This window comes from Podarcis gaigeae (assembly GCF_964106915.1).
Source record: "Podarcis gaigeae genome assembly, chromosome: 7".
In the NCBI taxonomy this organism is placed as follows: domain Eukaryota; kingdom Metazoa; phylum Chordata; class Lepidosauria; order Squamata; family Lacertidae; genus Podarcis; species Podarcis gaigeae.
The window spans coordinates 84,344,545-84,357,369 of record NC_139683.1 but is presented as its reverse complement, the minus strand read 5'-3'; the positions used below and the strand labels follow the sequence as shown (position 1 = coordinate 84,357,369).

The 12,825-nt window shown below is 45.4% G+C and overlaps 1 protein-coding gene across 3 annotated transcripts in view; it reads right to left on the bottom strand.

Annotated features, from left to right (window-relative positions):
• The window catches only part of DGKH (diacylglycerol kinase eta), a 97,696-nt gene that overhangs the window by 35,067 nt on the left and 49,804 nt on the right, over positions 1 to 12,825 (bottom strand). For all 3 annotated transcript variants that reach the window (XM_083748381.1, XM_083748380.1, XM_083748382.1), the window contains exons 6-9: positions 9,629 to 9,735; positions 7,547 to 7,672; positions 4,088 to 4,190; positions 2,022 to 2,184 (exon numbers count right to left, since the gene is read on the bottom strand). In XM_083748381.1, coding sequence (XP_083604507.1) covers positions 2,022 to 2,184; positions 4,088 to 4,190; positions 7,547 to 7,672; positions 9,629 to 9,735 — 499 coding nt within the window. The remainder of the gene's footprint in view (positions 1 to 2,021; positions 2,185 to 4,087; positions 4,191 to 7,546; positions 7,673 to 9,628; positions 9,736 to 12,825) is intronic.

The following is a 12,825-nucleotide window of genomic DNA, read 5'->3' as shown; positions in this document are numbered from 1 at the left end:
GTTCTTTCATCTTCTTAACGACCCCAAGTTATTGTCACTGGGTCTATTCAGAGTAGGATTAAGGACGGGTATCACCCATAGAACGGGATGCGGGTGGCACTGTGGGTTAAACCACAGAGCCTAGGGCTTGCCGATCAGAAGGTCGGCGGTTCGAATCCCCACTACGGTGTGAGCTCCCTGCCAACCTAGCAGTTCGAAAGCATGTCAAAGTGCAAGTAGATAAATAGGTACCACTCCGGCGGGAAGGTAAACGGCGTTTCCGTGCGCTGCTCTGGTTCGCCAGAAGTGGCTTAGTCATGCTGGCCACAGGACCCGGAAGCTGTACGCCGGCTCCCTTGGCCAGTAAAGCGAGATGAGCACTGCAACCCCAGAGTCATCCGCGACTGGACCTAATGGTCAGGGGTCCCTTTACCTTTACCACCCACAGATTTGCTGATACCAGCTATCTTCCAAAAAACAGTGTCTGTTGAAGTGCTATTTAGCTGGCTAACTGGTCCCATTCTGTATCCTTGGAGGCGGCACTCTGTTCTCTGAAGAATTGCCCACAAGCCAAAATAATCAGCCCCCTTCAGGGGTGATTAAACTCTAGGAAGCCCTTAAAGGCACTGGTGAATTATTGGAGGGGCCACTCCATTCTCTGAACTGCCCTGAGACCCCCAAGTGTAGGGTGGTATATAAATTCAATTAATAATAATAATAATAATAATAATAATAATAATAATAATAATAATAATTCTCTGCACAAGAACACAGAATATCAGTTTTCCAGTTAAATAGCAGCTCAACAGACATTTTAGAATAACAAAGCAGGTGACCCCTAACAAGTATGATCACATGTGATTAGATAGAATGAGGTCAACAGCAAGAGGCAGAAGGGACTGAGGAAGCAGTGCATGGACATGGGATAGAATTGCAATGTGCTGATGTGAAATAATAATAATAATAATAATAATAATTTATTATTTATACCCCGCTCATCTGGCTGAGTTTCCCCAGCCACTCTGGCCGGATTCCAATCAAGTGTTAAAAACAATACAGCATTAAACATTAAAAACTTCCAATAATAATAATAATAATAATAATAATAATAATAATAATAATAATAATTTATTATTTATACCCCGCCCATCTGGCTGGGCTTCCCCAGCCACTCTGGGTGGCTTCCAAAAAATAATAATATTAAAATACTGTAATACATCAAACATTAAAGGGCTGCCTTCAGATGTCTTCTAAAAGTCTGGTAGTTGTTGTTCTCTTTGACATCTGGTGGGAGGGCGTTCCACAGGGTGGGCGCCACTACCGAAAAGGCCCTCTGCCTGGTTCCCTGTAACTTGGCTTCTCGCAGTGAGGGAACCGCCAGAAGGCCCTTGGCACTGGACCTCAGTGTCCGGGCTGAACGATGGGGGTGGAGATGCTCATTCAGGTCTACTGGACCAAGGCCGTTTAGGGCTTTAAAGGTCAGCACCAACACTTTGAATTGTGCTTGGAAACATACTGGGAGCCAATGTAGGTCTTTCAAGACTGGTGTTATGTGGTCTCGGAGGCCGCTCCCAGTCACCAGTCTGCACAGTATGCACAGAGCCTCTCTGCTTCTTTTCTTTGCAAGTGAAACCGGTTGTATTCCCACCCACCCCTGCTTAAAATTTGCAAGGGTCATTGCAGGCCAGTGACTATCTACCTAAATGGCCCAGACAGCTCCTCAAAAGTAATTTAGCAAACCAAAGCCAAACTTGTAACAAGGAGCTAAAGCCTCAAACATCCATGACAGGTGGCCACCCAAGCTCTGCTTAAAAATTTCCAAGGAAGGAGAGTCCGTTCCTTTGAGAAAGTTCTTGTCTGGTAACTTCTCTAGGCAACCTGCATGTTTCTCAGAAGAAGAAACTACTACGTGCTTTGTAATTCCCCAATAATACAACAATCTGATATGGTGAACTCTAGCAGAATAAAGTTTGATTTAAATGAACCAATTTTGCAACGACCCTTTCCAAGAATAACAGTGGGTAGAAAGCAAAACTCCTTACCCTAAATGAGGCCCTCCATTCATTAGATCAAACACCTGAGCTGGATTCAGCGACTGCTTGAATCGTCGGAGAAATTTTACACCCTGATTGTCTCCGCTCTTTGAATTGACAAAAACCAACAGAGGACTGGCGCAAGATGGTGGGCAGGTGGCTTTCCAGAATCCTGTAAACAAAGGAAGGAATAAAAAGACGTAAATATGGTTGAAGGAACCAAGTGACTCCTATTCTTCCAACAGGATCACCAGTTACTGCTTTAGCGGACAAAACAAACAAACAAACAAATATCCACTCTAAAAAGCCAATTCTCACTTAGCTCCGACTTTGAAAAGGTCTAATTGTCCCCATACTAATTAAAGACAATAGGAGGGTTGGGAATTAGCTGATTAAAGTGTTCAGGGTAAGTGCACAAGTGAAAGCCACAAGTGAGACAGAAGTAAATTACTCTACCGCAAAGCATCTGAGAGGCAAGAGCGGCAACCTTTTGTTCTGTTAGCTCTTGTATCGAAGAAGAGCTTGCAGATTTGCTGTGGGTTCAGACAGTGGCAGAAGCATAGAGAAGTCAGGAGAGCCAGAGATGCCTCTAGACCAGTGTTTCCCAACCTTGGGTCTCCAGCTGTTTTTGGACTACAACTCCCATCATCCCTAGATATCAAGACCAGTGGTCAGGGATGATGGGAAATGTAGTCCAAAAACAGCTGGAGACCCAAGGTTGGGAAACACTGCTCTAGACAACTGATTTTGGACCTCTTTTGTTGAGCTGGGTGCTGGTGCACATCATTTTATTTAAAAAAAATGTTTATTTAACATAATTGTTACAAAATTAAGCAAAATATTGCAAATACATACATACATATTTCAAATAAGCACATATACATGAAAAAGGAACAAAAGAGAAAAAAGAAGAAAAGGAAGAAAAATAAAGAGGAAAAAAGAAGAAAAGGTGAAGAATTTCTCCCAAGTTTATTCTACAAGTATCTCAATATGAAAATACTAATAAAACTTCATTGATTGACTTCCATCGCTTACACTGCACTTCCTATATACATATTAAGCAAGATTGTATCTGGTGCACATCAGATTAAGACTAGAAAGGCATTGTTGTTGTTTTAAAAGAACTCCTTTTGTTGTTTTTGAATTCAGAAGTCATCTGGGTCATGATGTAAACTCACCAATTTGGGGGGGGGCAGAGGGAGATTTTTTTTTCCTGGTTTCTTTCCAGTAAAAAGCAAAGGATTTTGGGAAACAAGATTGTGATTATCTAAATAGCTCCAGCAACCTGAGCAAAAATCTCTTATTAAATCATGCTAATGGACATTATTGCCATGAAAATCGCATTCAGGTCCCAATGGACATACAATACGCTCAGCTGTTCATGACTAAATTCCAAATCCATTTAAAGAAAGAATGACTAAATCCAAGTGTATAATGGACCTATGAGATCCCAAGTGCTCATGAATCCTATTATCCCCCCCCCCAAATTATGACACTAAAAGGGTAAGGAATTATATATAATTCCGCTTGGTATTCGTGCATGTTCTGAAATACCGTATTTTTCGCCCTATAGGACGCACCAGCCCATAGGACGTACCTAGTTTTCAGGGGGGGAAATCAAGTAAAAAAAATATTATTCCCCCCCCCCCCCCCCGCAGTTCTGGGAGCAGTGGACAGGCTGCACGCAGCCTGTGCGCTACTCCAAGACCTTCTTCCTGCTTTTGTGGGAGGTGGCGGAATTCCCCCACCTCCCGCAAAAGCCCACAGGAGCCCAGCCTGACTTCTGCGGGCTTTTCGACCAGGAGGGAGAAGGGACTGAAACGGCCAGTCAGTCCCTTCTCCCTCCTCTAGGAAAAGCCCCCAAGAGTGGCGCACTCTTTAAAGGGTTCGCGGCTCCTGTGGGCTTTTCTAGGAGGTGGGGGAATTCCCCCCCCTCGTAGAAAAGCCAGCAGAAGCAATAGGCAGCAGCATCCTCCCTCTGGTCCCAATCAGCACAACTGCCTTGTGCAAAGCCTTTACACTCAATCTTATTTGCAAAGCGTGTCACGAAGAAATATATTAAAGGACCTGCATACCGTCAGAGTCTATGCTGTTCAGTGCTGTAGGTGGAATAATGGATACTTTGCACTGGCCAAGTGGACACTTGCGAGGAAACAAATCTCTGCACGCCGTGTGCACCTGGACGGGAGAAAACGAACAAACAATGGACCGTCAATATAGTACATACAGGCTTAATGTTATGGCAGCAAGCATACACCTGAGCGTTGTAACAGAAACACTCATTTTTCAAGGAAAGATATAAAAATAAAGGTGTGCTCTATTCCCAAGTGACAAAGCCACACCAGGCCTGGATAATTTCTGGCCCATCAAGCCTTCCATGTATATATAGCAGTCCAGTCGGAGCGTCATGAATACTCAGTGCAAAAACAGATTGCTAACTAGTCACTGCTGATCTGGAGTGGCCGTCTGTGCAGCATCACAGATGGGTTCTGTCCCTGCACAGAGGACCCTCTGGGAACATTTCAGAGGTCTAATTAGGGAGCCCTTGAGAAGAGCGCTGTCACTTACATGTCGGCCTGGAGGCGAGACTACAAATAACACAGGCATTTTAAAAGCAAGAAATACCTGGCCGAAAAGGGCAAGTTGTAAAATATCAAATAATACAGGTGAAATAAGGAAGTTTTGATGTTTGATGTTTTACTGGGTTTAATGTTTTGACAACCCAGTCAGATGGGCGACATATAAATAATAACTTCTTCTTCTTCTTCTTCTTCTTCTTCTTCTTCTTCTTCTTCTTCTTCTTCTTCTTCAGACCATTGGGTCCATCTGGCTCAGGACTATCTACATATAATGTAAGTGGCTTTCCATGAGTCTTTCCCACCCTAATTGGAGATGCCAATGACCCTTTTCACTCTCCCTGCTTGGCTAATTCACAGAAAAGAGTGAAAGTTGGCATTAAAGTGAGACCTTCCGTGGAAACACTTGGTGTTCTTTCTTTGGTCCAGTATACCTGAAGGAGCGTCTCCACCCCCATCGTTCTGCCCGGAAACTGAGGTCCAGCTGCGAGGGCCTTCTGATGGTTCCCTCCCTGTGAGAAGCCAAGTTACAGGGAACCAGGCAGAGGGCCTTCTCGGTAGTGGCACCCGCCCTGTGGAATACCCTCCCACCAGATGTCAAAGAGAAAAATAACTACCAAACTTTTAGAAGACATCTAAAGACAGCCCTGTTTAGGGAAGTTTTTAATGTTTAATAGGTTATTGTATTTTAGTGTTTTGTTGGAAGCCGCCCAGAGTGGCTGGGGAAACCTAGCCAGATGGGCGGGGTATAAAAAATAAATTATTTTTATTACTACTATTATTATTATTATTAAGCAAGAGACTAGTATCTTTCCTGAATAGCTGTATTGTTTTTAATATCCGATTGGAAGCCGCCCAGAGTCGCTGGGGAAACCCAGCCAGATGAGCGGGGTATTAATAAATTATTATTATTATTATTATTATTATTATTATTATTATTATTATTTCACATCAGCACATTGCATTTCTATCCCATGTCCATGCACTGCTTCCTCAGTCCCTTCTGCCTCTTGCTGATGACCTCATTCTATCTAATCACATGTGATCATACTTGTTAGGGGTCACCTGCATACTTGTTAGGGGGCTCCATGAAGGCCTGGGGTATGCCGAGCCATTCCTACAGTTTTTATTTTCCGGGAAGAAGGCAAGAAGTACCATAAGGACTTTCTAAAGTCAATTTTAGGAAGGAATGCAAAACGCGAGTGTTCCACCACCTAATCCTTGTGCATTCATACCGTATTTTTTGCTCTATAAGACGCACCAGACCATAAGACGCACCTAGTTTTTGGAGGAGGAAAACAAGAAAAAAAAATATTCTGAATCTCAGAAGCCAGAACAGCAAGAGGGATCGCTGCGCAGTGAAAGCAGCGATCCCTCTTGCTGTTCTGGCTTCTGCGATAGCTGCGCAGGCTGCATTCGCTCCATAAGACGCACACACATTTCCCCTTACTTTTTAGGAGGGAAAAAGTGAGCCTTATAGAGCAAAAAATACGGTAAAAGGAGGTGGTGTATTACCCCAGGGGGTTCCACAGAATTCTATCCTGCATGACATGTTTCTTAACATCTCCATGAAACTGCTCGGATAAGTTATCTGGAGGTTTCGGCTGAAGCAGCTTGGCTACACAGATGATGCTGGCTCCTACTCGCTAACCATCAGATCCTAGGTAGAGGGTTGGGCACTGAGAAAATGGATGCAGTGGAACAAGCTAAACTTTGCAGATCTGTGGCTTCCACTGTAGTCAGAAGAGAACTGAGCCAAAAGGTGCCCCAATGCTCTACGCACATTCAGATAGTGAAGACTCTTCTCTGGAGGCGGATGGGTGAGGGCAGGACAAGTTCCTTAGTAAAATGCCTAAAGCAGTCTTTCCCAACTTGATCCCTGAGCTACAATATCCAACGGTCATCTGGAGGGCGCCAAGTTGGGGAATGCTGCTGTAGAGCCTTCCCAGGGAACATTTTTGGCTTTAAGGGTTTAATATGCTGCTTATTAAACGTGGGTGGCGCTGTGGGTTAAACCACAGAGCCTAGGACTTGCTGATTGGAAGGTCGGCAGTTCAAATCCCTGTGACGGGGTGAGCTCCCGTTGCTCAATCCCTGCTCCTGCCAACCTAGCAGTTCAAAAGCACGTCAAAGTGCAAGTAGATAAATAGGTACCGCTCCAGCAGGAAGGTAAACGGCGTTTTTGTGCGCTGCTCTGGTTCGCCAGAAGCGGCTTAGTCATGCTGGCCACATGACCCGGAAGCTGTACGCCGGCTCCCTCGGCCAATAAAGCGAGATGAGCACTGCAACCCCAGAGTTGGCCACGACTGGACCTAATGGTCAGGGGTCCATTTACCTTTTTATGCTGCTTATATGATGACGGTTTGTATTTATATCTTAACATCTTTCATTAAACATGTATACTGCTTTGTCTATCCATGGGCAGAAAAACAAGGTCAAAAGAATAAATCAAAATCACAGGACTGCACAGAAACTACAAAGAAAAAACAAATGGCTAATGGAATATGTTGACCTTTCTGTGTCACAAATTGCGCGGTCTGACGCGGACGTACAGTTTCTAAATAACAGCTTATTCTGATATTTAAAAAATATTCAGGGTTTCATTTTTGCTACTAAAATTTATTTGCCAATATGAGTCAGGAGTCCCTAGGGTAACCTTGTACACCTCCTTCCAGCAGCCAAGCTGGTGTCAAACTTCTTGCTTTCCTTTGGACCCCATCAGCAAGGCTGAAAGGGGAGGTGGGTTTTGTCATCTAGGCAGCCCAGGGTCTCCAGACACACTGCACAGGCTTGCGCCCAGGGGAAGTCACTTCGATACTGAGAACGCAGTGGTTTGGCTTCACCCTCCGGAGGCGGACTCCATTGTCTCTCGAGACAGACAAACACCAACCAAAAAATTATGAGAACATTCTAGGAGACTTGTTTTGAGGGAAAGAGACCTGCACCATCTGAACTCACCATCGTTTTACACCAAAGGCACTTCCAATCTTGCAGTCGCAGGACGCTGCCACAGGTCTTGTCACAAACTGCACATTTGGCACTGACAGGAAGATTTCCTTCTAACCACTGGTGAGGCATAGCTACCTGCAGCGGAGTGTTTCAAAGGTCAAAATGGGGGCAACGGAGACAGGGAAATAAGCATGTCACTTTTCTTCCAAATTCACTACAGTCAAACCTTGGTTGTTGAATGTAATCCATTCCAGAAGCCGGTTTGACTTTCAAAATGTTCGACAACCAAGGCATGGCTTCTGAGCGGCTGCAGGAGCTTCCTGAACTCAAGCAGAAGCCGTGTTGGATGTTCGGCTTCCGAAAAATGTTCAAAAACAGGAACACTTACTTCTGGGTTTTCGGCGTTTGGGAGTCAAAACGTTCCAAAATGAAGGCTTTCAGGAACTGAGGTTTGACTGTACCATATTCACTGCTTCCCCACCCACACAACCCATTTTGAAAACTATTACGGTCATATCAAACTAAGTTGCACTCAGAATAGCAACAGAAATTAATGGATCTAAGTTAGCCATTAGTTTCAATGGGTTTACTCTGAAGAAGACTTAACACTGGATACAACCCCTGAGGTTCTGAACCAAAGACATCTGAGTATGTGTATGCCTTCCAGTCACCTAATGAAATGCCTGTTTCACGGGACACACACACACACACACACTCCCGAGTTTTAGAACTAGCTTTCTAGGGTCAGGGTGCTGTAGCTGGGAGGGGAGAAGTTGGCACAGCTGCATCAACCCTTTTGGACAACTGCCATTATCAATACCGCCGCTGCCCCACTACACTTCGCTGCCAGGGTAGCTTAACTTGTGTCAAGCATGCCAACAGAGAAGGTCGCTGGAGGAAGCACTGAGGTGCAGGGACCTTGGCACAGCACCCCTTGCTTCCCCAACACCCGTTGGCAAGCAGCCCACTGTGTTGGGAAGTGAGGAGAGCAAAGCGTATTCTCCTTCATAGAGAGCACTGGTTGTGGTGGGGGCCGCCAGGACACTCCAAAGTTGTGGGGCGGGCTAATTGACCGTTGGCCACTGATGCGATTGGGCTTCTCTTGTTGTTGAGAAGAAGTTAATGTTGCCATTTGTTGACTGACAGCCAGAAATGCTAAAACTCCTTGCACGAGGCTAGGGCTTCCTCTTTTCGCCCGTGCATCGGATTGCCCGTCCCCCCCTTCCTAGAATTAGGGTTGGTCGCTTTGACCTTGCTATGCCTGTCATGGGGTTGTCTGCTCTTGGGGCAGGGGCCCGGTAGGAATTTTGTCCATCTGGCTGATTGGCTGGTCCTATTTGGTTTTGGCCTACTGCGTAGCAAATCGTCACAACTTGTAAGGTTCGCGGTTAGGCATTGGTTTATGGTTTGGTTGGTTGAGGGGCATGGATTGCTGTGCCTGCCCCTCTAATGCTGCTGCTGCAAGGGATTCCGTTAAAGGAATTGGGGGCTAACTATTGCTTGTCCACTCTGTCAAGGGGGCTCGGGCCATAGCAATGAGCTCCTGGTTGCATTTGAGGTGAGGGCAGGTTCCCTGCTGCGTCGTTCCCCCCAAGTGTATTCCCCCATTCTGACTTTCGCATCGTGCGGAATGTCAGTCTGTCCCCCACAGTGGGGGCAGATAGTCACAACCAATGCCTAAGCAACCACTCACATTTTTGTATTTTAATAAAGTTGTGGCCAAAATTATGCCAAAAACCTGAAACAAAAATATTGGTGTGATGTGTGAGTTATTTGGGGTGGCACTGGGGACCTCGACACGCAACAGAACCCCAAAGGACGCAGCTATATCGCAATACCCAAAGCAAGGGGCTGGCTTTCCTCTAGTGGACCACAGGTGAGATTACTTTGGGCATTATGAATTTCTTTGTGTAACAAGGCTTCATATCCAGCAGGATTAAATGTGCTAAAAATATTTTTTCCCCTAATGTAGACAAGATCCACAATCACTTAAAATTAGCATCGTCCTACAATCACTTAAAATTAGCATCGTCCTACCTATTAGCAAATGTTTCATTTTTCTGCATTTCTGCATTTCTGAGAAATACTTACACCATCTTCATCCTCAATAATATCTTTTCCAACTGAAGTCAAAGTAGTCCATTTGCAACTGTTTATTGCTCTGACTGCACATCTCTTATGAGCCTTAAACTTGCACACTGGATGAAAAGACACACAAAATCTTTGAATGATTCACATCATCTTTCAGAAGCTTAATCAAACACACATCACTTCATTACACAAATAAGTAAAGGTAAAGGGACCCCTGTCCATTAGGTCCAGTCGTGACTTGACTCTGGGGTTGTGGCGCTCATCTCGCTTTATTGGTCGAGGGAGCCGGCGTACAGCTTCCGGGTCATGTGGCCAGCATGACTAAGCCGCTTCTGGTGAACCAGAGCAGCGCACGGAAATGCCGTTTACCTTCCCGTCGGAGCAGTACCTATTTATCTACTTGCACTTTGATGTGCTTTCAAACTGCTAGGTTGGCAGGAGCAGGGACCGAGCAACGGGAGCTCACCCTGTCGTGGGGATTCGAACCACCGACCTTCTGATCGGCAAGCACTAGGCTCTGTGGTTTAACCCACAACGCCACCCGCAATAGGTAGTGTTAAAAATGCAAGTTGTTCAAAAGGTAACTGTTTAGTTCGAATCCTTCCCAGCAGTGCGCTGGAAGAGTGTTCATCTCACACTTTTTCCAACTCTACCAAACTACTGAGAGACTCACCCTGCAGGGTAATTTTGTTAGTTAGTTAGTTAGTTAGTTAGTTAGTTAGTTAGTTAGTTAGTTAGATTTATAGGCCACTTAATCCAAAGGCTCTCTAAGCAGTCTGCAAATAAAACGGTACATAAAACAGAGCTAAAATCCACAAAACATTTTAAAACTATCAAATATAAACTGTATAGCTAGGCAGGATTATCAAAACAAAACAAGTATTCTGCAGATGTATAAAACGACAAGCCAAGCTTCCTGCCTCATATCAGTTTATACACATGGCAGTCAAGGCAGTGCAAGTCCATTACCAGCAGACGTCTGTGGTATCTTCGTAGATAGGTGGTTAAAGGTAAGGTAAAGGTAAAGGACCCCTGGATGGTGAAGTCCAGTCAAAGGCTATGGGGTTGCGGCGCTCATCTCGCTTTCAGGCTGAAGGAGCCGGCGTTTGCCCACAGACACCAGGTCATGTGGCCAGCATGACTAAACTGCTTCTGGTGCAACAGAACACTGTGACAGAAGCTGTTCACCTTCCCACCGGAGTGGTACCTATTTATCTACTTGCACTGGTATGCTTTTGAACTGCTAGGTTGCCAGGAGCTGGGGCAGAGCAATGGGAGCTCACCCCATCATGGGGATTCGAACCACCAACCTTCTGATCGGCAAGCCCAAGAGGCTCAGTGGTTTAGACCACAGCGCCACCTGCATCCCTATGGGTAGTTAGACATGACAGTAAGCATTGAAGAGAAAGTGGCCCCTTGCTTGCTTGCAGGAGTCCACTGTGGGAATTACCTGCTTCACAGCACAAGGGCTAAGGTGGAGAGGCACGAGGCTGTCCACGTATCCCCCTAGGATACGAAAAGCCTGGCTCTTCTCCTGCCACAGTACTGCAATGCATAGGCACTGGCAAAAGGGTGTTACTAGAAGTGCCTTTTTAAGATGTCTCTTAAAAAGCAGAGACATCACCTTACCAACAAAGGTCCGTATAGTTAAAGCTATGGTTTCCCCAGTAACGATGTATGGAAGTGAGAGCTGGACCATAAAGAAGGCTGGTTGCCGAAGAATGGATGCTTTTGAATTCTGGTGCTGGAAGAGACTCTTGAGAGTCCCATGGACTGCAAGAAGATCAAACCTCTCCATTCTGAAGGAAATCAGCCCTGAGGGCTCACTGGAAGGACAGATCCTGAAGCTGAGGCTCCAGTACTTTGGCCACCTCATGAGAAGAGAGAAAAGACCCTGATGCTGGGAAAGATGGAGGGCACAAGGAGAAGGGGACGACAGAGGACGAGATGGTTGGATAGTGTTCGCGAAGCTACCAGCATGAGTTTGACCAAACTGCGGGAGGCAGTGGATGACAGGAGTGCCTGGCGTGCTCTGGTCCAGGGGGTCACGAAGAGTCGGACACGACTAAATGACTAAACAACAACAACAGAAGTGCCTGACAGTCAGAAGGACAGAAAGTTCCTGTTTTGCATGGGAAGCAAGGAATCTCCTGAATAGGATCAGGCTGCCCATCTACTTAATGTTGTCAGCACTTAAAATGTATCCCAACCTTTATTCCAGTTTGTAAGGAAGTGGTTCCCACTTCACAGATGGAAAGCTGAGGCTTATGTACCGTGGTTTGTGAAAGCCACCTAAGGAAACCATGGCTTATGGGATCTGCAGAGATAATGGATGTAAACCCTTGCAGCAGTATAGCTATTGTTTATTATAATTAAAGAATATTGCCTGCAAGCTTCTCACCATCCCAGAAACTTTGCGTTGGTAGTTCTCCAAGAACAGCTGCTCTCTCCAAATGCCTTGGTTGATTCCAAAAAAAGCAAAAGCGCTAATCTGACAAGATCCACGTCCTGGGACTTGCAGTTTAACTTGTCAGACAGCGTAATAGCTGTCTTGTAGGATTACACAAAACCTGTTATTTTGTTTCTAAGAATACAAATAAGCACAGCAGGGTTTAAACACACCCCCACCCCCAGAAGTAGATTAAAGATACTAGGAAATAAACTCTCATTTTGGATGGTAATAAAAATTCATATTGCAAGAGGGCCTTCTCGATAGTGGCGCCCTCCCTGTGGAACGCCCTCCCTTCAGATGTCAAGGAAATAAACAACTATCTGACTTTTAGGAGACATCTGAAGGCAGCCCTGTTCAGGGAAGTTTTGGAGGACTGATGTTTTCCTTATTTTTTTAAGATGTGCTGTAAGCCGCCCAGAGTGGCTGGGGAAACCAGCCAGATGGGCGGGGTATAAATAATAAAATTATTATTAAAATATATTATTAAACAGGGACATACAGTGTTCCACTCTTTTTTTCTACCTCAAATGCAGGACCCTTGTTGCATGTAGGAGGGGGTAGGAGGCCCTTCTGGAAAATCTGGTGATTAAGGTTTGGTGAGCACCTTTCAGTGTGGTGAGTGCAGTCCAGAGACTTTTCTTCAGGGCTATGTAGGGCAATGTAGGGGGCACCTTTGAAGCCAACCTGTTAGATCAACCAGAGTTGTGGGGCTCTGGGAGGGGATGAAGCAGGAAGGAACTGAAAC